The 26411-nt window shown below is 40.5% G+C and overlaps 1 protein-coding gene across 1 annotated transcript; it reads left to right on the top strand.

The window, feature by feature from the left end:
* The first annotated feature begins 20788 nt into the window (after positions 1 to 20788).
* On the top strand, positions 20789 to 24497 carry LOC132305292 (FBD-associated F-box protein At5g38590-like). Its single transcript, XM_059802957.1, has 5 exons — positions 20789 to 20841; positions 21008 to 21038; positions 21952 to 22845; positions 22954 to 23097; positions 24198 to 24497. Exons 1-5 carry the CDS (start codon positions 20789 to 20791, stop codon positions 24495 to 24497), a joined length of 1422 nt encoding a protein of 473 aa, XP_059658940.1.
* Positions 24498 to 26411: the final 1914 nt, after the last annotated feature.

Below are 26411 nucleotides of genomic sequence, written 5' to 3'. Positions count from 1 at the left end.
GAATGTCATCCTTTAAAGCTCGGAATCACTGGTCTTAACTGATTTTACAATTAAAGCCCTGAAATAAATAAAAATAATAAAATAATGTAAAATCACAAATAAACTACTATTAAGAGAATAAAACATGTAAGTAAAGGGGTTAAAATGTATAACACTCAACGCCTAACAGAGGATTGTGTTTGGATGATTGTATTAGCGGACTTCCTGATGTTGTACTTGTTTCAATATTGTCAGTATTGACGATGAAGGATGCTGGAAGAACTAGTCTTTTATAAAAGAGATAGAGGCATATGTGGACATGCATTACTGGTTTGAACTTTGATGCCTCGCATATAATCGATGCATTTCTACTGGGAGACAAGGAAGTTGAAACAGAAAGGCCTTTGTCCATTTTTGGAACACTTGTCTATGCAACACTCTGATAGTCTCATAAATTTGAAGGTTCTTGTCTATTACTAAAATTGAAGTGCTTGGAGATACTTTATTGCTTCAATGTGGAAAGTATTGAGATTTCTACAATGAATCCCCTGTCATTTAAGTACTTCGGACCAAAAATAAACTTTCCATTTAAGAATGTCAAGCCACCTGTTGATTTGTATATCGGGGTGACTATTGCAAATATCTAATATATAAGTTTTTGGATATAATTTAAAAATGTTATCAAAGAAATTTTTTTATTGCTTTTATTTATTTATTTATTAAGCGCATTAAATTCATGTAGTACACTTCAAATCTAGGGTATATGTTATTTTGGGGAATCTAACTTCTTAAGAAGATGACTTTTAGTAATTTGTTATCATATTGGCAGTGAATGAATTACCAAATTTATCCATAGTGGGTCGATTGTGATGTGATGTATAACTCCATTTGAGTTATCTGACCGACTTCTAAATAGAAATGTTTAAAAAAATTATGTATACCGAATTGCTTTTATTTTTTTTTTTCGTTTTAAGATGGAAGGAGTATGTTATAAAATTTTATTTAGCCATTTGAGTTATCTGACCGACTTCTAATAATATTGTAAAGACTAGATATGTTTACAAAATTTGAGATGGCCTATTTATTATTTATAGTTTGATTGATGAAGAAGTAAACTTTATGCCTTTTGTTTTTTATTTTGAGGAAATTTGACAAATTAATTTACAAATTTATATTTAATTACTACACATTCAATAAGTACCCTTTATAATTGGGATTTATTTTGTTTTTCATGCTATCACTAGGCCGACAATGCAAGACCAATAGACCACGTAAGGAAACCCATTCGGATACTCTACTCTACTTTGAAAAGGTGTAGCCCATATGAGTATAAGTTCGGCCCAACTAACCAAGGCCAAAGAATTGATAATTCCATCAACACATCATATTTCATGTCAGCCATTAGATTTTAAAGCATCTTAACTGTTTGTTTGCTAAAGTTATTGAGACATAGTAATAATCAACCCTGAACTAGAAGCCTACGTCGGCATGTCACTAAGGCTATGTTTGGTGTGAGTGAATGGAATCAAATGAAGGTGGAATGGAATGCATTTGTTTCGATTCTCTTGTTTGGTGTGTCACATTAAAAGTGGAATGGTCATTCCATCAAAAAGGTGGAATGCCCATTCCTCTTCTTAAGAGGTGGAATGACCATTCCATTCTCACCAAGAATTAATAAAGTAATAAAATAATTTAAAGAGATAATTTACGCATACACACACTATATAATATAAAATATATATATATATATAATATGTATCTATATGCCGTTTGTTCCCTCTCTCCGATTTACACACACAAGGTTGAGACAAAAATAGTGTAATTGAACTTCTATGAGCTTTTGTGCTTGGTTATTCAACTTTCTCAGTCATTATCTAGCCCTTTTTTTTTTTTTTTTTCGCGCCGAAAAAGATGATCAAAAAATTATTTTTTTCCCTTTTATTTTTACAGTCGTCGGAGAGCCCTCTGTTTCTTTTATCTCGTCTATTTTCTCTCTTTCTCTATTATCTATTTCCCTTTTATTTTTACAGTCATCGGAGAGCTCTCTGTTTCTCTTTATCTCGTCTATTTTCTCTCTCTATTATCTCTTTCCCTTTTATTTTTGCAGATTAATTTTTTTAGTTAATTTTTTTTACTAATAATAAGATGTAATTTAAAGAAACAATATAAATTCATTCTATTCCAACTTTTTTACCAAATATAGGAATGAGAATGAGATTCCATTTTTACACATTCCATGTTTGCAACCAAACGGCAGAATGAGAATCATTATTCCAATTCCATTCACACCTCCATTCTCATTCCATTCCAATTCATTCCACCACACCAAACATGCCCTAAATTTATTCGTATAGTGATGTGATGTTTACCTTTTTATAATTTCAATACATGAAGGTTAAAATAGAAATGTAAATATATATATATATATATATATATATATGAAAATGTGGAATTTTTATTTTTATTTTTTTTTGGAGACAAAAGGAATATGTTATAAAATATTATTTGGCCATTTGAGCTACCTTACCGACTTCTAATAATATTGTAAAAGACTATATGAGTTATTTATTATTGGAAATTTTTTAAAAACACTCTATTTAATTATGCATATTTTCAAATATGCCAACTTTTTAAAAGAATTAGGTTTGATTGCTAATTTTATCAAATTAGCTAAAAAAAGTATACAAAAACACTATTTAAACTCTTTAATGGTCCTAAATGCCCTTCTCTCTTTCAAAAAGTCCGACGGCAAAATATAGGCTAGTTTTGAGGTTCTTCAGTTCAAGTGATCATCATTTAGACAAGCATCAAAACATGGGCCAATTTTGAGATTCTCCAGTTCAAGTGATCATCATTCGGACAAGCTTTAAAACATGGCCATTCAAAGTCTTCAACTCCTTTGTCACCTTCTTCCTTTTCAATTAAATTAGAGAAATCAACTATAAACCCTTTTGGCTTATTCATTCTTTCTTCTCTATCAAACCCATTTTCTCTTACTAATTTCCTTGATCAAGACCTATCTTTTATATCACTTCCGTGTACCACTACTTTCCCTTTCTTTTGGGTCATCAAAATAGCTAAAGATGGGTTCCTTCAAAGTTTAAAAGCTCTTTTTAATTTTTGTGTTTAAATTTGATATGGGTTTTTTTGAAAAAGCATCAACCAAATGGAATCCGAAGGCACGAAATGGGTGATTGCTGTAATTGCGATTTTTTTTTTTTTTTTTTAGTTTCCGGGTTTCTCTATTTTAGTTGTATAGATTTTATATTAAATGCGTACAATATATATTTATATAATGGGTATTCTAGTTTAGATCAAGATATTTGCTTAATGGTTTTTTTTTTTTCTTACGTTTTGTCTGTTAGATCTCGTCACCGAAAATAATGGGAACCACAGCTGGACTTTTCGGGAAGAGATAAGGACAATATTTAGGATCATTAAAGAGTCTAAATAGTATTTTTGTATACTTTTGTTATTAGTTTGATAAGGTTGACTGTTGTGGGTGTCACTTAGTAGAAGTTGATGTGGCATGTTGACAAGTCAATACAACCCTAGCCAAATCCTCCGTGGTAATTTGAAAAGTCAAAAGCCTCGAAAGGTCAAATCTCGAGCACTATAAGTCCTAGCATCGCTCCAGGCCCACAAGCCTCGAAAGATCAAATCTCGAGCACTCTAACCCCTGGCATCGCTCCAGGCCCACAAGCCTCGAAAGATCAAATCTCGAGCACTCTAAGCCCTGGCATCGCTCCAGGCCCTCAAGCCTCGAAAGATCAAATCTCGAGTACTCTAAGCCCTAGCATCGCTCCAGGACCTCAAGCCTCGAAAGATCAAATCTCGAGTACTCTAAGCCCTAGCATCGCTCTAGGCCCTCAAGCCTCGAAAGATCAAATCCAAGCACTCTAAGCCATGGGATCACTCCAGGCCCTCAAGCCTCGAAAGATCAAATCTTGAGCACTCTAAGCCCTGGCATCGCTCCAGGCCCTCAAGCCTCGAAAGATCAAATCTAGAGCACTCTAAGCCCTGGTATCGCTCCAGGCCCTCAAGCCTCGAAAGATCAAATCTCGAGCACTCTAAGCCCTGGTATCGCTCCAGGCCCTCAAGCCTCGAAAGATCAAATCTCAAGCACTCTAAGCCCTGGGATCGCTCCAGGCCCTCAAGCCTCGAAAGATCAAATCTCAAGCACTCTAAGCCCTGGGATCGCTCCAGGCCCTCAAGCCTCGAAAGATCAAATCTTGAGCACTCTAAGTCCTGGTATCGCTCCAGGCCCTCAAGTTTCGAAAGATCAAATCTCGAGCACTTTAAGCCCTGGTATTGCTCTAGGCCCTTAAGCCTCGAAAGATCAAATCTCGAGCACTCTAAGCCCTGGCATTGGTCCAGGCCGATCAAGCCTCGAAAGATCAAATCTCGAGCATTCTAAGCCCTGGCATCACTCCAGGCCCATCAAGCCTTGAAAGATCAAATTTCGAGCACTCTAAAGCCCTAGCACTGCTTCAGGCCCACCAAGCCTCGAGTGATCAAACTTCGAGCATACAAAGTCCTAAGATCGCTCCAAGCCCAATAAGCCTCGAGGAGCTGATCCTCGAGCATCCCAAGCCCTGGCACCACACCAGGCCCTTCAAGCCTCGAGAGACCAACTCTCGAATACCTCGAACCTTGGTGTTACGCCAGACAATACTATTTTGAAAGATTGGAGCTCCTTAGCACGAGATGAAGGTAGGATCTTCGTGTTATATTTGAGAAACTTAGGAGGATCTTGGATTGGTGGATGCGAAGTCAAGAGGTGCCTTCGCTCTCTGCAAAGCCCAATTAATAAGATGATGAAATTATATATATCGTGATAACAAACCTTAAAATCATAATTAATGCTATGTCAGGCTTGACCAACCGACGGCCAAGCAACATTTAATGCCCCTGATTAAGGGAGAAGTGACATGGCAATGTAGGACAAGGCTCGAAGAAAGGATTAGACCCTTCAGACTCCTAAATCTTCAAGATTACTCACGTAATCCAAATTGGGGGTAATGCATGCGAGGGACCATGCATGGAAAGAACCATTGGATAATAACCAATGGAATCCAGATCTATAAATGGCACTGTCCTATGTAGAAAGAACCAACCAGAAAAGGAAGAGAAGCTGTCATGAAATATTGTATACTCACCCTACCACCATCTTTATCTTGATAGTTGGTCTTCTTTTCCTCCTCCTACACTGAGCATCTCCTCTGTTTTCCTTCGTATTTGTATTCCTGATATCTTTATTTTATTGCTGTTTTATTATCTAGTAGAAAAGAACCCCTACATTTTGGCAACTTTACTGGGATATCAGTACAAGCAGATGGAATCACAGGATATGCCAACTCACCATTCAGAGCCCTCTGTTGGAGGAGGTGGTGACTCTCCTCTTCAATCTCAGGCACCGTCACGTGCTTCTAATGTTCGCACACCACATATCACAATACAGGAAAACTAAGTAGCCCCTTCCGTTCATGAGGAGTTGTTGTAGTCCAACCGTGATCTTAACGACCGCCTTGATAGGTTGGAAGCCTTGATTATGCAAAGTGCACAAGCCAGAACTGTTTCTCTCACTAGGGTGGCCCTTCGTGAGCTGGATCAGCTAGACAGTTCATCTACTCACGTGCCACCACTATGGTACCCTCCTACGCAAGCCTAAGCAGCCCCAAAGCCCACCCCAGTTCAAGCGGTTCCACCGGCAAACCCTTCCCCGGAATATGTCACTGAATCCATGCTACGTGATTTTTTCATGAAGCATGCCCCATCCGCTGCACGTGCATTAGTATTGCGTACGAAGCCTCCGTACCCAAAAATCCTGGCTCAGACGCCGTACCCACAGGGGTACATCATCCCAAAATTTCCTAAGTATGACGGCGTCGAAAGGGATGCAGATGAGCACTTGCAGAGATTCGTGGAATCTCTAGGCCAGCATAGACATGACGAGATCTTGCACCTTCAAGAATTCTCCAAGTCTCTCACAGGGCTCGCGTATAGGTGGTTTCGTAGCCTCGAGCCAGACTCGATCACCACTTGGCAACAACTCTCTCAGAAGTTCCACGACAAGTTTGGCCAAGCCATCGAGAGGGTCACCACCTTCTCCCTCACTAAAGAAATGCAAGAATCTCACGAGGAGCCCCTCAAGTTCATCTCTCGCTTCCAAGCCCGTGCGAGGGAATGCTTCGAGGGTAGTAGTGAAAAGGTTCTGGTTGATATCTACATACAGGGCATGACTAAGACCTACAGGATACACTTGGTCAATCTGGGTCTCAACAGCTTCAGCGATCTCACCACAGCTGTACGGAACATTTGTAAGGATCTCGCACCTCCCAAGGCAAAGGTCGCTAGACAGGTAACTTACAAAGACATGCCGGTTGCTCCTTGCAATGACAGAGCAAAAAAGCTTCGCGAGACAGATGTTAGGGCCAAGGGATCTCGAGCTGAGCAAACAAATGATCCTCCCCCATTCCTAGTATGTATGGAAGAAGTCGCCAGTACTCTCAAGCAGTGGGTCAAGCATGGTGTAATCGTGCTACCTGTTCCTCACAAAGAGCCAACCGCGCAGGAGCGTGCGAGCCCAAATTTCTGTATCTTCCACCAAGCCACTACACATCCAACAAGTGCCTGTAGGACTCTAAGGCAAATTTTTCAACAACGGCTCAAGGGTGGTGATCTCGAGTTGACTATGCCAAAGGATGTGCGGCGCAATCCATACCCTCGTCATCGTGGTGTGGTTGTCGTCACGTATTATGATGAATTGGAAGAAACCAACCCCATGTAATCAAAGGTTCAAGCACAACACGGTGAGGAAGAGTGCTGCGCAGCCGCTTTATCAAGTCAACCCCCCTCTCACCAGGCTCCTTTGATCATTTCTGTTGACCTTAAGGATTTCATCCAATGACAATCTAGGTGTTTTGATGATAACAAACCATTAATGGTGTTTAAGGACTAATGTTTACATTGAGTGTTATATAGATTATTCACATTCAAAGAATGACCTCAATGAAGCACCAAAGATCATTCAAAGTATTCCATTACTCAAGATCACATAAAGAAAAGAAATGGATACAATGACGACATGAAGTTGCAAGGAACAAAATGCAATGTCCAAAGGTAGCTTGGACTTCAATGAGCAAGAAAGCAACTCAAAGGAAGAAAGAAAGCAATACTACCTCAAGCCTAAACGATCATAGACAATGCATGAAGAAAAGGGGTAGATAGGATGATGAGTGTTTTGGATTCAATGTCAAAGTATTTATGAATCCATTTGAAGCTCATCTCTATAGGATCATGCATATTATCATCATTCACATATTCTTATATCCTTAGTAATAGACTTTGCACTTCATTCATAGATATTGTCATATGAAGTCTTTGCTAAGAAAGGGTTAGTTCAAGCTTGCATAAGCTTTGAAAGAACTCGCAACTTGAGCTAGAAATGCTAGGACCATGCACATTAATCATAAGATTTTTTGGTCTCTAAAAAGAAAAGGAAAAGGCATTGAATTAATTTTTCATCTTTAAAGCCTTTGTTGCCAAAATTTGGTAAATAACTCTTGGACACAATGCACTTGAAATTTATCATCTTCATATGTCCCAAGACTCTTAGAAATAGGCCTTGAACTTAATTGAATCATTCATCAAAGTCCTAGGTGCTAGAAAGATGGATATCTCAAAAGAAGCTATTTTCAGCTTAGAAAATTTCAGACCAGCTTACACTAAAACTACTATAACTATTTGTGTAGTTGGAATTTTTACACAAGGCCAGTGGCATTGGAAAGCTGACTTCGAGTCCTTGAGTTTAGACTCAAATTTCACCTAAAAAGGATTTGAATTGAGAGAGATATAACCATCACAAGATGACTGATTCTGCTCTGCGAAAATTCTGACCAGGTTGCACTAAAATGGCCATAACCATTTCTGTGTTTAGAAGTTTTGAGCAAGGCTAGTGGTATTAGAAAGCTTACTTCAAGGTAATAAATTTAGACTCAAATTTCACCTCATTTGGAGTTTCATAAACTGAGTTATGTCCATCTGAAGTCATGAACTTTTTCTGTCCAAACCAATTCAGCAGCAGCCTTCATGAAGCAAGAGCCACCTCTATAAGAAATAAAGCCAGCTCTCTCAAGGCTAATAGAGCCTGCTCAATGAAATTTAGAGAAGGCTCAATGGGAATTAGAGAAGGCTCAAAGAATAGAGAAGGCTCCATGAAAAATTAGAGAAGGCTCAATGAGATGGAGAAGGCTCCATGAAATAAAAGAGAAGGCTCAATGAGATGGAGAAGGCTCCATGAAATAAAAGAGAAGGCTATTTTCAATTCCAGTAGGCTTTTTAACGAAGAACTAATGTTTCCAACCAAAGAGCAGGCTCCAAAGAAATATAAAGCAGGCTCTCAAAGCTAGGGAGCCGCCTCTCTTGTTTTACAGAGCAGGCTCTTTCTAAGGGAAAAATGATTCTTCAAAATAAAGAGACGGCTCACTTGTTTACGAGAGACGGCTCTTTCTAAGGAATAAATGAACAAAGAGACGGCTCACTTGTTTTAAGAGCAGGCTCTTTCTGGGTTTTGAACTGCAACGGAATTATTTTCATTAAATGTTTCCCAACAACCTGTAACAGCTATATTGAGTCTCAAAATTCTATAAATACAGAGGGCTAGCATGCTAAATAAACTACCATTGTTGAGAGATATTACATTGCATCAAAGAGAGCTGTTGTTCTCATATCTTCTCTTCTTCTCTCTCATTTCACGCTTATTCTATTTTGAGAGATTCAATCAAGCATTCAAAGGGCTTTTGCTCTTATTTGAATCCTTATAGAGTTTGTGCTTTATTATTCACTTGAGAGATTATAAAAGCTTACATTCTTCACTTATATCATCTTCTCTTATTCATATCATTTATAGAGTATGAGCTTCACTTATATTCATATATACTCTAGTTGAGAGCTAAAGTTTGTACATCAATCTTTGAGAGATATTTCTTGTGAGCTTACACTTGTATATCTATCTTGAGAGAGATTCAATCTTGTATTTCAATTATAATCTTTTCTACAAACTTATAAGGGTTGGTGTGATCCAAAAGAAGCCTAGCAGAAGGGTGTTCTCCTAGCAAGGAAAAGAAGCAAGGTCTTGCTTCATGTAAAGGTTTGCTCTCCACCCGCAAGGAGAAGCTATATTGGATTGGGAAGTCTCAAGAGGGATCTTGAGCTGAGGAGTAGGAGTTTCCGAACCTCGCAAAAATTACCGTGTTGTAGTTTGCAATTTCTCTTCCCTTTTCTCTTTTATAATTATGCTTTAATTGCTTATTCCATATCTTGATCTCATATCTTGATTATTGCATAATTACTTAAATTGTTGAATAGAAATTGTATTTCTATATATTGCGAAAATTGTCCATTGTTTGGCATTGACTCTATTCACCCCCCCTCTAGAGTCAATTCTTGGGCAACAATTTCCTTCTTCGAATCTGACAAGAGGGTCTCTACCCCTCAGAATCGTCCTTTCTATGTCACTGTACAGCTCAATGGTAGGGAGTTCCAGCGTGCTTTTCTAGATAACGGATCTTCCATTAACATCATGCCATGGGCCACTTTTTAGAAAGCTGGTTTACCCCAAGATCGCCTTGTCAAAAAGGCCATTGAAGTTTATGGTTTCGGCAATGAATCCCACCAGACTCTCGGCTATGTAAATGTTGATCTAGCTGTTGGTAGATTTCGAGTTCCCACCAAGTTCCATGTCATCAAGGCTGATACATCCTACCATGTACTCCTTGGGCGGGCGTGGATGCACCGTTTCGGCATAGTGCCCTCTAGCTACCATCAATGTTTCAAAGGAATTTTGGGCAACAAAGTCGTCACGGTTCTGTGCTCTGATAAGCCCTTTGCCAAGCACGAGGCACACTTTACTGAGGCTCTCTTCTTTGATGAGTTGGATGATGAGGATGAAGAAGGAGAGGCACATATAATTTATACTCTGCTACCCAAGTGGGATGAGGTACAGCAGGGCATCTTTTACCCTCCACAACCATATGTTCCTCGTCGCAGCGCAGAAGTCGCTACCTCGTGGGAGTGCAAACGAGTAAGGCTGCCGGATGGGCGATATGTCTACCGTTTATGACGGTGTGCGGGCTCAGCCTTGGCGAGCCCAGTTGTCGAGCCTACGTGTATAGAGAAGGAGTCATTACAACTATCGGATCTCGAGGAAGTTAATCTCGCCCCCGTAGGACGAGAGTCACGGATGACCTTCATCTCCTCGCAATTGGACCCATCGTTACGAGATGGCCTCATTTGCCTTTTGAAAGAATTCTCGGACATCTTCGCATGGACCTATAGCAAGATGCCTAGATTAGACCCCCAGCTTGTGACACGTCATCTCAGTACCATCCTAGGCTCGCGCCCTGTCAAACAAGCACCTCGAGTCTATCGACCTGAGTTCGAGCTTCAGATTAAGACAGAGGTTGAAAACTTGCTCCTCGCAGGATTCATTAAGCCAATCTTACATCCAACTTGACTAGCAAATATTGTTCCTGTGAAGAAGAAGAACGGACAAATCCGGATCTTCATCGATTTTTGCGATCTCAACAAGGCATGCCCGAAGGATGATTTCCCTCTGCCTATCATAAATACACTGGTTGATGCAACGGCCAGGCATTCACTTTTCTCCTTCATGGATGGGTACAGCGGCTACAATCAGATACGGATGGCCGAGATAAATGCCCACAAGACTGCATTTCGGACACCACTTGGCAATTTCCACTACACTGTCATGCCCTTCGGGTTAAAGAATGCTGGAGCCACATATCAAAGAGCCATGACTACCATCTTTCACGATATGTTGCATCACACGGTGGAAGACTATGTCGACGACTTGGTGGTGAAATCCAAATGGCGAGAAGATCATCTCTACAATTTACGTCACATTTTTGAATGATGCCGTATGTATAATCTACGCATGAATCCCCTTAAGTGCGCGTTCGGGGTACGTTGCGGCAATTTTTTGGGCTTTTCGATACATCACCAAGGGATCGACCTCGACCCCACCAAAGCTCGTGTAATTACAGATATGCCCCGCCCTTGCTCCTTCAAACAGCTTAAAAGTTTTTTGGGCAAAGTTTCATATTTGCACAGGTTCATACCCGCTCTCGCTTAAGTCTCTTATCCTTTTAGCACTTTGATTAAAGGCAATGCCAAATTCTTTTGGACAGCAGCTCATCAAGCAGCCTTTGAGAAGATTAAGGACATTCTTGCCTCTTTAACCACCATGCACCCACCTGTCAGGGAGCAGCCTTTATTTCTCTATCTCACTTCAACTGACAGGTCTATTGGGGCCCTTCTCGCGCAAACAGTCGATGGGCAAGAATGGCCAGTCTATTCTCTCAGTCGCCTTGTACGCGAGGCTAAGTCTCGCTACTCAGCCATCGAGCGTCATTGCCTCGCACTTGTTTTCGTTGCACAGAAGTTTAGACATTACTTCATGGCCCATCGCGTCCATTTGATCACAAAGTGTGACCCGTATAGACACTTCCTCTCTAAGCCAATCATCTCAGGAAAAGCGTCGCGATGGCTTTTAGCTCTCTCAAAGTTCGATATTAATTGTTGTGCACCGCAGGGTATTAAGAGCCAAGCTTTAGCAAATTTGCTCATACAGTTCCCCGAGCAGAGGCATGAGCCCCTTGACGACACATTGCCCCTTGATGAGCTCCAGGTGGCCGCCATCGAAGACAGTCACAGTGAATGGTAACTCGCTTTTGATGGGTCATCCACTAGCGTGGGAGGAGGGGCAGGTATCATCCTCACCTTGCCAACTCAGCATGTCACCGCGGCTTTCAAATTGGCCTTTCGCTGTTCCAACAACGAAGCCAAGTATGAAGCACTTATTCTTGGCCTCCTTGTAGCCCTTGACAAAGGCATCTCGTGATTATGCATATGCGGGGATTCCAAGTTAGTTGTTAAGTAGGTAACGGGTTAGTATGCCATACGCGAGCCTTCGCTCGTATCTTATTGTACCATTATTCAAAAGCTCTTCGCTAGATTTTCCTCCGTTCGGTTCTTGCATGTACCTTGTTCCAATAATAGGTACCCAAATGCATTCGCAACGCTAACCTCTAAGCTAACAATTGCAGATGACATGACTCAGATCCGCATCACAAAACGCATCGGTCCAGCTACCATCACTGAGCTTTTCCTGGCCCAAACTGTTCTGGACAATGATTGGCGAGCCCTAATCATTAGTCAGCTCAAATAGCGGACAGGATCACTACCTCTCACACAAACTGAAATCATTCTAACTCTTACAGGGACTGCTCTACTTCCTCCTGCCATGTGGAATGTTAGCCAAATGTTTGGGCCCTCGCGATGCTAAAGTAACTCTCATAGCGACTCACGAGCAGCACTGTGCTACACCTCTGGCGTTATACCGACAGCTCCAGCATCAGGGTTATTATTGGCCAGATATGGCGGCTAAGGCCAATACCCTGTAGCGTACCTGCCCGCGATGTTAGGCTATAATGGATGAGACCGAATCTTGTATTCTCGAGATGGTCGATTGGCGTAGCCCGTTCATTGATTTCCTTGCGCATGGTACCCTTTCAGATGATAAACAAACTGCTGCAAAGCTAAAGAGGAGGTCTGCATGATTCGAGCTTCGGGAGGGTGAACTCTTTCGTCGAACCCTCAATGGTACGTATCTGCGATGTTTATCTGGCAATGACGCCATGGAAGCTCTCAAGGAGGCTTACCAATTGGAGCATCAAGGCTCACGCAAGCTCTTTGCACATTTATTACAAAAAGGAATTTATTGGCCTACTATGGAGTGCGATACCAAGTCTTATATACAAAAATGCTGACCTTGTCAACATCACCATCATCAGATCTATACGCCGGCTACACCTCTACACCCTATTGAAGTCCCTTGGCTATTTCACACATGGGGGCTAGATTTTATTAGGCCAATCCATCCACCGGAGCAAGGTCATATGTGGATTCTCGTTGCAACAGAATACTTCATTAAATGGATTGAGGCGGTCCCCCTCAAGCATGCCACCGGTGGGGCCGTCGCGGCTTTCATACAAGAGAATATCATTTGTCGCTTCGGAATCCCTCAATGCCTTCTCACTGACAATGGTACTCTTTTCATTAATCATAAAGTCAAGGGATTGCTCAAGCAGTAGAATGTCCAGTATAAGCGTTCCTCGCCATATTACCCACAAGGTAATGGCCAAGCAGAGGCTTCAAATAAGAATCTCATTCGCATCTTAAGTCAAACGCTCGAAGAAAAGCATAGCACATGGGTAGAGCAATTGCCTCTAGTACTCTAGGCTTATTACACTTCCACCAAATGCTCTACTGGTCAAACTCCGTTCTCCCTTGTCTATGGAACGGAGGCTGTTTTGCCCATTGATATTACAGTCCCTACGGCGTAGCTCGCCTCGCGAAGCGGGATTTCCATGTCTTGAGATAATGAGTTGGAGGCCCTCGATGAGCGGCGCGAGGCAGCCCTGTAGCATCTTCAGCAGTACCAGCACAACATAGCGCTAGCATACAACAAGCATGTCCAACCTCGATAGTTAAAACCAGGTCAACTGGTTCTTAAAGCTACTCCACACATTATGCGCGGTCTCTCAGCTCCCAAGTTCTCACTTAATTGGGAGGGACCCCATATTGTCAAGACATCTAGCGATAGTGGTTATTGCACACTCGAGGGCTCTGATCATTACCCCATTAATAATGTATGGCTAAAGCCATACTTTTGTTAAACTTGGTTATCCTAAATAAAAATTACTGGTTTTATTCAGTTTGGTGCATGACTCGAGTTCTTGTAAAAAAAAAAAAAAATCCAAGAGAAGGACAATCACAAATTTTCTCATTCAATGTTGTTTGATTATAATTGTGGAGTCCTTGACTTATGTCTACATCAATAACGAAAAAGTAACCTATAAGTCTAATCCGCATATGATGATAGCAGCGAGTAATCATCATCGAGCTCCCGCGAGTACGCTATCATCACTGCCAAGCTTTCTCGCTCTTGTGCGAGCTCACCCTCCAATTTGTCAATCTGAGCTCGTGTTTCTTGGAGGCGTGGTGTGAGCAGTCGCTGCTGCAGACATTTCTCAGCCACATATAGTCATTTTCGCAGCCACGAAACTGGACCTTCGAGTCTCTGAACATCATTCAATAGGAGTGTAGCCTCCTTGATAAGGTTTTCATCAGTCGCGCCTTGTTCGATTTCTGCAAAAATCTCTAAAATTTTGCCAAAACATAGGTACAATGATTGTCGCACATATGCATGGCGCGAAGATAGAAATTGCGAAACCCTTATAAGTTGATGTGCAAGGGCTGTCTCGAAGAGTCGTAGATAGGCACGAGGGAATGGCATGCCCATACACTACGCCTCTGCACTAGCAGCTTGTGTTCCCGCGCCACTCACAGCAAGTTGCTCAGTCCCCAAGGTTGGCTCGCCAAAGGGGCGAGGAGTCTGTTATGCCTGAACTGATTGTTCACCCATGGAGCTTGTTATAGTTTGCTTAACTGTGGGAACTGTGGACTGCCTCGCTGGGGTAGCCATGGCATTCACCACAGTGGTCTCCATCTGTGGTGCAGGGAGGACTGGTGAAGGGTGCAACTCTTTCAAAGGAGAAGATTGAACCCTCTCCATTTGTAAAGTCTCCTGGTTCATAAGAGAAACCTGTTTTACCTCCTGTGTCTCTAAAGGCGAGGCTTGGTGTTCTCGATCAGAGGCCTCATCCCTTTCGGAGGAGGCTTACTCTCCCATATGTTTATCTCTAGGTTGCGAGGGCTCTTGCACTTCCATAGGCGAACTCGAAATTGTGTATGTACTATCTCGCCGGGGCACCTTTACATTTTCACCCCTGGGTGACCCAGCTGCAGGATTGCCCGAACGAATTGTCACCTCAGGGGTCGGGGATTCTGACCCATCCTCAGCTTTCATTTAGGCATCATTTCGAGACATATCTTCCCCCTCTCGGGGAAGTACTATGGCCTCGGCCATGTCAGCACTCGCTCGAGGTGGCGTTGTAGCACTCACATACTCTCGCATCATCTCTGCCACCTCAGCGGCATGCATGCGCACAGGTACGTCTCGAACGGTGATGAGAGACGAGACATCCAGCTCTAGCACTTCCATTTCTTCCTCTCTTGCCCTCGCTGAGGTGTCCTCCTGACCATAACAATATAGGACACTTTCACCTAAGGCTTGTATAAAGTTAAAAGTAGGTAAATTTGGAAATTCACTGTCAGAAGCTAGTACCTCACCTGAGCTTATATCGTGGACAGTGGTGTTAATTCCTCCATCTCGCACCCGGTGACGCTTGCGCGACCCACCTTGTCCCGGCCCAAAGGCTGCAACCATTGAGCCATGCTCTCCAACGAGAGGCTGTTTGCCATCATCTTCAGAAGTGGTAGTATCCTCACTCTTAGTTGGTTCATCTACGAGTGGGATTCTGCTCACGGATGCCATGGGTCGAGATGTGCTTGGCGTTGGAAGCCTTACACTCTCCTCCCTCGTGGTAGCAATGGCTGGCTCTGCAGGGCTTACAGCTGCTCATTTGCTAAGGGGGCAAGGTTTGCGCATAAAGTGGCCCTTGTCTTGCGCCTACGGATAAGCGCTGGGGCAGCCTCGACAATAGGGTTAGCGGTCGCCGCGATAGGTTGTGAGGTTTCCTCTTGCTGCGTTTCGGTGGGTACAGGATCAGGGGCGAAGCTACAGAGGTCCCCCCTGTCAAATTCTATAGGTGGCCTCAGTGAATGGTCCCCTGTATAGATCACCAATGCCTTTGCGCGTTAGGCAGGACTCTGACAAAAATCTTTCTAACTCGCTAACTCTATCGCCCAGAGCGAGCGAGCTGTCTCTGTACACCTCGGGATCCTACCCCTCCCTAGCAGGAAGACATCGCCAATTCCTTCACGGAGTAACCCAATGTGAGCCGCTACAAACCTCGTGAAGCTACTCTCGTAGGAGTCCTCACCCTCAACAAAGATGTATTGCGAGGGTACCCCCTATCATAGCCAAATTGCAGAGGGACTATGCGAGGGTTGTATATCTTCGATATTTGGCCCCCTTCCCCTATCACGGGCAAGTAGCCAGGGGTGGTCATCAACAGAAACACTAATACTTCGCTCGTATTCAAGTGATGAGCACCTGCTGGAATATGCTCATTATCATCAAAATACATGGGCCGAGTTCAAGCCCCAGGTAGGTCCGCCGCATAAGGACGACTAATGAATTGGAAGCTTTGGTCCAAGGCATATCCTAGCCGTCCTCACGGCGACCAACCATGCCACCTCATGCCTCGCACTACCTCCTCGTCCACAGCCAAGTCTGTTGGGATGGGAGCATAAGATTGGAACCTTTCGTACAGGAACATTTGTAGAAAGACGGTTGATGCGTAGGAGTAATGGACATAGCGCCCCACAGACTGTCCCATGTCTTCCCACACCATATCGAGACGGTGGTACAATGTTCCTAAAAAGAGAGGTGCGAGGGCCACTTTCACACCACTCGCCAGCTTCACCGCCAAATCTATAAGTCGTGGCTGCGGAGCATCTTCCGGAGTCCCCTCGAAAAGGTATCTCGATAGCCAACATAGTAAGTAGGCCGCGAAACCGGAAGAATGATCAACCCAGGGACCTGGAATCCCTTTTCTTCCCTCCTCTGAGAGATTCTTTTTTGTCATTGGGAAATCCTTAAAGTAGTATCACACCAAAGCCCCAAGAGTGGCCTTGCGCGTACCCTTGCCTCGTTCAGCATGGCGAACACCCTGTGCGCCCCACAATGACTTGAAATCTTTGGTTTTCTCCGGAGCCGTCTCGAGATCATGAGCCAAAGTCTCTTCAGCTTGCACGAATTCCCAAGATCCAGGATTCTCTACCCCTTGAAAAGGTAGCCCTAGCAACTGGCTCATATCCTCAATAGTGGGAGTAAACTCTCCCCATGTAATAATGAAAGTGTGTGAGCTTGAGCTCCATCGCGAAGTCAGTTCCCATAAACCGGCAATGTCGCGAGGAATGTGTATTTGGCGAAACAGCTTAATACACGATGTCAAGCTCGCTTCATCCAAAATTGCCTCGTACACCGGGTTTGTAAGGATCGCGTCCGTCCATTTTTCCTAACTATGGGCAGGACTTATGTGATTATTGAAGTTCACATAAGACCATGGATATTGCCCTTGCTCGACCCCAAATCGCACAATCGTATCAGCAGGGATGCGAGGAGCTAGGTTAATTTCAACCTCCTCCTCCTCCATCAACTCAACCATTTCAAGCAGTTCGCCGGCGACCACAGACTTGCTCGCCCGATGCCAAAACATGTCATTCTTTCTAAAAAATGGTGCCCGTTGCCATTCCGAATTTGCTGTCACCTTTGGAAGAGGGCAATCCTTTTTGCATAACTCTTGTTTCTTACTAACCATGGTGGCAGTCCCCTCCACTAAAAACAACAATGAACCAAAGAACTTTAAACTTTCGCAAGATCTTTTCTCCGGCGATGATAGAAGTTAAGGTAATCACAGTACTTTCTAAGTTCTTTTCACAAGTAAACCATTTACATTGTCATTGTTCCCTTTTAATAGCCTTCTCACCTCGGGAACCCCCAAAAATCAAATCGGTAACAGACGGCGCATTAATAACTAGAGGCGACCTTTCATGCTTGCGTCCCTTCAACCTCCTTGAAACAATAAATGACCTAGAAACCTAGCCTTGCACGGGCAATAATTCATTCTGAATCATTGCACGTGCAGGGGGGTAAAATGTGGGTGTCACTTATTAGAGCTAATGTGGCATGTTGACAAGTCAATACAATCCTAGCCAAATCCTCCGTGGTAATTTGAAAAGTCAAAAGCCTCGAAAGGTCAAATCTCGAGCATTATAAGCCCGGCATCGCTCCAGGCCCTCAACCCTCAAAAGATCAAATCTCGAGCACTCTAAGCCTTGGCATCGCTCTAGGCCCTCAAGCCTCGAAAGATCAAATCTCGAGCACTCTAAGCCCTGGCATCGCTCCAGGCCCTCAAGCCTTGAAAGATCAAAACTCGAGCACCCTAAGCCCTGGCATTGTTCCAGACCCATTAAGCCTCGAAAGATCAAATCTCGAGCACTATAAGCCCTGGCATCGCTCTAGTCCCATCAAGCCTCGAAAGATCAAATTTCAAGCACTCTAAAGCCCTGGCACCGCTCCAGGCCCACCAAGCCTCGAGTGATTAAACTTCGAGCATACAAAGCCCGGAGATCGCTCCAGGTCCAATAGGCCTTGAGAAGCTGATCATCGAGCATCCCAAGCCCTGGCACCACACCAGGCCCATCAAGCCTCGAGAGACCAACTCTCAAGTACCTCGAACCCTGGTGTTATGCCAGACAATACTGTTTTGAAAGATTAGAGCTCATTAGCATGAGATGAAGGTAGGATCTTCGTGTTTTAGGAATCCATATTTGGGAAACTTAGGAGGATCTTGGATTGGTGGATGAGAAGTCAAGAGGTGCCTTCGCTCTTAGCAATGCCCAATTAACAAGATGATGGGATTATACATGTCGTGACAGCAAACCTTAAAATCACAATTAATGCTATGTCATGCTTGACCAACTGACGGCCAAGCAACATTTAATGCCCCTGATTAAAGGAGAAGTGACATGGCAATGTCGGACAAGGCTTGAGGAAAGGATTAGACCCTTCAGACTCCTAAATTTTCAGGACTACTCACGTAATCCAAATTGGGGGTAATGTATGCGAGGGACCATGCATGGAAGGAACCATTGGATAATAACCAATGGAATCTAGATCTATATATGGCACTGTCCTATGAAGAAAGAACCAACCCGAAAAGGAAGAGAATCTGTCATGAAATATTGTATACTCACCCTACCACTATCTGTATCTTGATAATTGGTCTTATTCTCCTCCTCCTACACTGAGCATCTCCTCTGTTTTCCTTTGTATTTGTATTCCTGATATCTTTATTTTATTGCTGTTTTATTATCTAGTAGAAAAGAACCCCTACAACAGTCAAAATTAAAAAATTAAAAAAATTAGCATATTTGAAAATATGCATAATTAAGTAAGGTATTTTTAAATTTTCCCTATTATTATTTATAGTTTGATTGATTACGCGGCACCCTTCCTGTTCCCGAAATTACGCGGACCTCCCCTACTTTTTAAAATATCCTACACGGACCTCCCTAATCTGTGACGGACAGTTAAATCTACCAACGGAGCTGTTGAAATTACTGAAATACCCTCACATTGTTACCTTAAATTACTAAAATACCCATAAGCTTATATATATATATATATATATATATATATATATATATATATTCTTTTCCAGTTATAAATCCTCTTTTTGTTTCAAGATCTTCACCTGTCCAATGACCATATTTTTGGCCGAAAAATTGTTCGTCTGATCACGGCCGTTCTCTTGAAACCTCACAGGACGACTTCACTTTCGCTTGCGGATACGCATCGAGCTGGGGTTGGAGTTACGGTTAGGGTAAGGTTTGAGGCTCAACCATGTCTAATAGGACCAATTGTGATTGTAATCACCACCGTTGATGGCGTATTGGACTTTCACTCTACAAATCCACTCTTCAATTTACAATCTTTGTAAATCCTGGATCTGATTCAGAGCATCCACAAACAGGAAGTCCATATGGTTTGGCAGTGCCACCGTTGACCGCGGCATTGACGATTGTACCGGAATAGAATTTATAACATCCACAAACTGTTCCCTATCTAAATTCCCCTAATTCGATGATTTCAGGCGATGAGATGATAAAGAGGTGAGGTTGTGCTTTTTTTATGAAGCTATTAGCTATGCTGGTGGATTTGTAAGGGTTCTGAATCAACTCACAAATAGAAGAAAGGAAGCTGCGTTGGTGTTGTTTAATTGGTGATCAGAGGGGATTTTTTGGTCAGTTGTTCCAGCAAAGGAATGGTTTTTGTTTGAGATTTAGAGCGAGAAAGTTGTCTTGTTGATGCTGTAGAGAGAGAAAGTAGAAGTTGGAAGGAGATTGGTTGGTACAGCCACCATGTATGGTAATGGAACGACATATATATATATATATATATATATATATATATATATATATATATATATATATATATATGAGATTGGTTCATTCTGTGAGGTTTCAAGAGAACTGTATATATATATGTACGCCACCTGTGTTATAGTATATATATATGCATGCCACCTGTGTTATATATATATACGCATATTTTTGGTCGAAAAATTCAAAGACGTCGTCTGATCAAATATATATATATATATATATCAACTGGTAGGAATAAGGATATTTTCGGCATTTTATAAAAAATAGTAGTTAACGTCATCATTTTCCGTCATTGACTGTAACAGAAGGGAGGTCCGTGTAGGATATTTTCAAAAGTAGGGGAGGTCCGCGTAATTTTTGGAACAAGAAGGATACCGCCTGTAATTATAACAAATCATAGGAGATGTATGTGTAAATTACTTTCTTTTTTTTTTAATTTTATTTTCATTTTCATGCCATCACTTGGCGGACAATGCAAGACCAATAGACCACGTAAGGAAGTCCATTCGGATATCCATTCTAGTTTTAAAAGGTGTAATCCTATATGAGAATGAGTATAAGTTCAGCCCAAATTACCAAGGCCCAAAGAATTGATAATTCCATCAGCACATCAGATTTCATCTCAGCCATTAAATGTTAAAGCATCTCAACCGTTGGTTTGCTAAAGTTGTTGAGACATAATAGTTAACCCTGAACTAGAAGCCTACGTCGGCGTGTCAGATGTTGCTGCTGTTCAGTTCCACAGCGCATGCGATACAACTCTGAAGGATATTATCTTAAGGCGCAACACTTACAAGATCTGTAAGTTTTGTGAATCTAAAGGTTAAACCGGTATCAAGGCACAACACTTACAAGATCTGTAATATGAATCTACAAGATCTGCAGTACAAATCTACAATATTTTGTAAGTTTTGCTTTCATCATCAAAATTTGTTCTGTAAATTTTCTTTTTTTTCCTTCTTGTCAGATACGAAACATCCGATGTTGGTATCTACTCAGTATGTAATTTCTTCAACACTTTCTTTTACAGTTTCCTTTTTTTTTTTAGAACCAGCTTTCTTTTCCTGTATAATTTTTTGAAGAGAATTTTTTTTTTGTTTTTATTTATGGAGAATTTTCTTTGTCTTTATTTATTTATTTTATTATTATTATTTTTTACTTCACGGCAGTTAGTATATAAAACATAAGTAATACTTTTGAAACTATGCCAGTGTCTTTTGTACTTTCCTCTAATGAAGAAAAAAAAGTCATCATATTCAGTCCACTAGCTACATCTATTGATAAAGCGAAACTGCAAAACTAATGAACCTGAATATTATTATTATTTTTTTTCCAAATATGCCCATGCAGCAAACCGGTGATTATTATTCTATTCTCTTTGTACTTTTTTTCTCCAGATAAAGGGCTTGGACCGGGAAAAAAAATTGGACCGGGCTTATGACATTGAACCCGTCAATGGGCCTCGACGTCTTTTCCAAATATTAAGTTGCCCTTAACCTATATCAAATACGGAGTGTGTGTGTATATATATATATATATATATATATATATATATATTAATTAAAGGTTATTCCGGTATCAAGTTGCCTAATCCTACTAAGACAAAAAAAAAAAAAAAGAGGTTATTACTTTATTTGCTTTCCAAGTTTGTACAAACCCAATTTAACATTACTTTCCCAAGTTGCTACGGACTCAATTTAACATTACTTTCCCAAGTTGCTACGGACTCAATTTAACATTACTTTCCCAAGTTGCTCCGGACTCAATTTAAGTTATTGAACATTACTTTCCAAGTTGGTATATAAAATTGTTGGCAATAAAGCAAGTAAAATTTGTTTTATATCTCTAATCTGTTCATCTTCTCCTCCTGCTATCTCTTGGTTCTGCAGATTTATGCAATAAATTATCCAGAAAACTGTAAAATCAATTCCCATGGAGAAAACCAATGACAATGAAAGAGGGTCGTGTTTGGAGGATTGCATTAGTGGACTTCCTGATGCTTTACTTATTTCAATCTTGTCACTATTGACAATGAAAGAAGCTGGAAGAACTAGTTTACTATCAAAAAGATGGAGGTATATGTGGACTTACATTACTGCTTTGAACTTTGATGCCTTACATATTATATATGGACTGAAACTGGGAGATAAACGACTTGACGTAGAAAGGCCTTTGTATTTGAGTTGGGTAAATCAAGTTTTGAAATCGTACAATGGTCCAAGTTTAGATGAATTCAGAGTTCAATTTGATCTCGATGAAACTTGTAGATTTGATATCAACAATTGGGTTAACTTTGCAATGGAAAAGAGAGTAAAAAGGCTTGATTTAGACGTTTCAAACATTGAACATCATACTAGAAAGGAAGAGGATTACATTTATCATATTACGAATCACCCCCGTGGGTTTACTAGCTGCAATTCCTTGACCAATCTCCAGCTAAAATACGTGAATGTAACTGGACAAGTTCTCGAGTACTTTTTAACTAACTGTCCATTTTTGGAACAATTGACTGTGCACAAATCTGATGGTCTCGTCAATCTGAAAGTTTCAGAGTTATCACTCAAATTGACGCACCTGGCAATAACTGACTGCTATAATGTGGAAAGTATTGAGATTTCTGCAATGAATCTAGTGTCATTTAAGTACTATGGACCAAAAATTAGCTTGCCATTCAAGAATGTCCCGCCACCAGTGGAAATGTTTGTCGGGGGTGAGTATTGCGATAATTTAATTTGTAACTTTTTGGAGTTTTCTAGCTATCTTTCTCTTGAGAGTCTTACGTTGCACTTGGCCTACTATGATGAGGTTAGTAAGTTTAACTAATTCATTTTATCTCCTCCTTCTTTTTTATTTTATTCTTTTTTTACATAATTATCTATCTTTGCTGATTTACTTTTTCTTTGGTTTATTCAGAATAGTATTGAAGATGTTAAATTTCCTGTATTTAATAAGCTGAAGCAACTGGAGTTGATAATTAGTGCAGGCGATAATGAAAGCCTTACTGTTTTGGTTCCCCTGATAGAGGCATGTCCATTCTTGAATAAATTTGTGTTGCAGGTAATAAGTCTTACTTTACAACATGCATTTTAATACCGTGAGGTTTATTGCTTTCGTAATTTTCAAATGGAAATTTGATTCATTTGGACTTCGGCTTAAAAGCTTTCACTATACCCAAGTAATTACTTCTTTATGTCTATTACAAATTACAATATCACTGAGTAATAGGAAAATTCTCTTATAGTATTTAGTGTGCTCTATTCTTCTGATTGTTCAAGTTTTTTTAATATGGTTACTTTAATCAGATTGTTTAATGATTGCTCAGCGTTATATTCCATTTTTGCTTATTGAGGACGTGACTGATTCCGTGTTATTTAGGTCCAAGTGTAGATGCTTTTAATAAACGCACGAAGAAATGTTTTAAGGCACACTGTCCGAAGGCAACTATGTTATCTTTTCTTTTTCCTTATAATTCTATTGGTAAGAGAAGAAAGCTGTAAAAAGGAGAAATTGAGATTGCAGTTAAATTAAAATCTACTTGCAATTACAGACTAAAACAAACTAAGAAATCCCGGTAAGAAATTTGACCCCATGATTTGAAGATGAAAAATGCTGAGGAATGCAAGCCAAAAGACACTATAGGAATCATCCCCTTTCTTCTACTTCCCGTGAGTACCCTGCAGTACCAGAAGTTTAATTTATCTTTCAGGATCTTCAGTTATTTATTTTAGACACTTTGGCGATGTTACTAGTCGGTACATAGAAATACAGATATTTTATGGTATAAAACTTTTTTATGTTTAAAATTTGCCATAAGAAATTCATCAACACATACTATTGTTCTTCTGTTATGCCTGCTATATTTAAACTTGTCTTGATTTTATAAAAGTTAAAAAATTATGGATCAATTAAATGTCTCTTAAATTGTATCCCACTCAATCTTTATATTGTCGTTGACAATAAACACAGTGATTAATTTCATAAATTATTATTATTATTTTCATCTCATTTGAGTCATCGATCGGTCTCCTTGGAGCGTGCGGTGGCTATTCCATTGAGTCTAGCAATGTCGAGATTCTAACTTCACCAGAACAATTATGATTTGATGCTTTGTATTTTGATTTTGTGCACTAATGGTTCTCCATCTCTCCTTGTTACAGCTGCAATGGTTCAAGACCGCTGTGAGAAGAAAACTGGAAAGTGTTGAAATTTGTCCCCTTCAGTACCTTAAGGTGGTGGAATTCGTTGGATGGGTTGGGCGTCCAATTGATATTGAACTTGCAACGTATTTAATGAAGAGTGCTGTCATGCTTGAGAAGATTACTTTTGATCCTCGCAAACCTTATCTTATAGGAACTCCATGGGAGTTTATGGAGACCAAGGGAAAAAGGGCAGCCAGAAAGCGCGCCGAGAAGCTTAGAAAAAAACTTCCTCCTGGAGCAGCTTTTGTAATCCTTTAATTCTTTGTTTTTACGTCCTTACAAATTTATTTGGTATAGTATTAATTGCAAAATGAAGTACACATGCTCTTTTGCCCATTGGTGGTTAAGTAGAGAAATATTTTTGGTTGATTCTCTAATAAACGTTTTGATTTGGTATTCCTATATCCACACACATATATATATATATACACACACATATGTACTTGTACGTATATTTCTTTTCAGGCTCGGTTTGTTTTGACGCAAAAAATTTTAAAAATATTTTCTTTATTAGTAAAATATATTTTTGTTTTTACTTTTTCAACGTTTGGAGGTTGAGGTTGAGGTTGAGGTTGAGTTCATCAGATGGGGCAGAAGTTGAGGTTGAGGTTGAGTTCATCGGATGGGGCATATAAAATAATTTATTGAAAGATTTTTTTACTTGAGACTTGCGAAAGACTTTTTTACTATATTTAGACCAATCAAATAAGGAGTTTTCTGAAATTTTCATATAAGGTTAAAAAAAAAAAATGATTTTAGTAAGGGGAACAAACTCATTATTCAAAGGAATATGTTCTAATACCAAGTGTGAGTTGCACTACGTGGAAGGATTGTGAAGGTTTAATTCAAAACACAAAACTTAGATGGGGTGAATTGTGAAAGTTTAAATCAGAACACAAATTGTGAAAGTTTAATTCAAAACACAAAACTTAGATGGGGTGAATTGGTTTAATTTGCTCCTTTATCCAAGGATATCTCCTATAAGTTTGGTCATATTTACACATACTACAATTTTCTTTTCGGTTCGGGACAAGTGTTTTTTTTTTATTCTCCAAGGCAAGAAGTGTTAGATGTTAAATTACTAGATGTAGAGAGTTGAAAACTAACACTCCGTTCACGAGAGACACTAATTCACTAGATAATTGAGGCAACTGCATTTAAGACAAGTCCAACCATTCGAACTTCACTGAATCTCGGTTGAGAAATTTGACCCGTTGCAAAAAGTGCAACCAATCGATCTTTGCAAATTTTCAGAACTTTATTCAAAAATTCTAATTTTGCAATCCCAACCAAATTTTAACATATTGTAAGGTGTCATCACTCAAAATACTTGTCAGATATATTGCAATCCTTAAACCAAAGTATGCTACAGCTAGTTGGTCTACTCACATCAAGTGACAGAGAACTGCAACACGCCAATGACACAAAAGTAAATCATGGCTTGCAACAAATCAATCACATGCATAATAAATCACCTATGAAGATCCTAATCATAAATGCTTTGGAAAACCACTTGGCAAATTTCCAGAAATATAAACATTTTGGCTCTATGTAGAATCACCATCCATCAACCAAAATAAAATCCAACACACAATGTGCTGCCCCCATCGCTGGCAATACATCACAGACATGATATTTGAGCAGCTTCAAAAAAAAAAAAAAATGATCTTTTGCAAATTAGTATAATTGTATTTTCCAATGAGTCAAATCCTTCACATTTGTTCCTCTGTCCATCGTGGTATCCCTGCAGACAGGTTGACACTGCCGTGCCAATGCTTCTGCAGCTTCAGATATATAAACACTTTCACGTCTTCATCAGTTCCGACGGTCAGTACTGCTGTATCCAGCAATAACAGAAGCTCAGTCTCGAAGTTATTCTTCAATTCAGACAGCTGATTTTTCCTTTGTTCCAAGTAGGGCTGCAATTTTTCCTTTTTCGCCTTCCTTGCACGTTTGAATTCTATCTCCAGCTTCTTAACCATTAGTTGGTACTCAATTCGGAGATTTGAAAACTCCTGCAGCCGTTCTGGGTCCATACTGAAAGAAAGGAAACAAAAGTTATTTAGTAAAAGAATGGACTAATACCGGTTTATTACCTTGCACAAAAATGTAAGTGACAGTGCCACACATCAAGAAACAACAACAGATCAACTCTTTACATCAGAATCTTAT

Source organism: Cornus florida, unplaced genomic scaffold (assembly GCF_030987335.1).
Source record: "Cornus florida cultivar Cherokee Brave unplaced genomic scaffold, ASM3098733v1 CherokeeBrave_3.0.0_Hap2_Chr04, whole genome shotgun sequence".
Taxonomy (NCBI): domain Eukaryota; kingdom Viridiplantae; phylum Streptophyta; class Magnoliopsida; order Cornales; family Cornaceae; genus Cornus; species Cornus florida.
The sequence above is the reverse complement of the archived record's forward strand: the minus strand, read 5'-3'. Positions and strand labels throughout refer to the sequence as shown.

Excerpts from the sequence above, each read along its gene's own strand:
- LOC132305292 (XM_059802957.1), top strand. The coding sequence starts at position 20,789 with ATGCGATACAACTCTGAAGGATATTATCTTAAGGCGCAACACTTACAA. Across the intron at positions 21,039-21,951 it reads CCGATGTTGGTATCTACTCA|AAAACTGTAAAATCAATTCC; the intron begins GTATGTAATTTC and ends TAAATTATCCAG. Across the intron at positions 22,846-22,953 it reads ACTTGGCCTACTATGATGAG|AATAGTATTGAAGATGTTAA; the intron begins GTTAGTAAGTTT and ends TGGTTTATTCAG.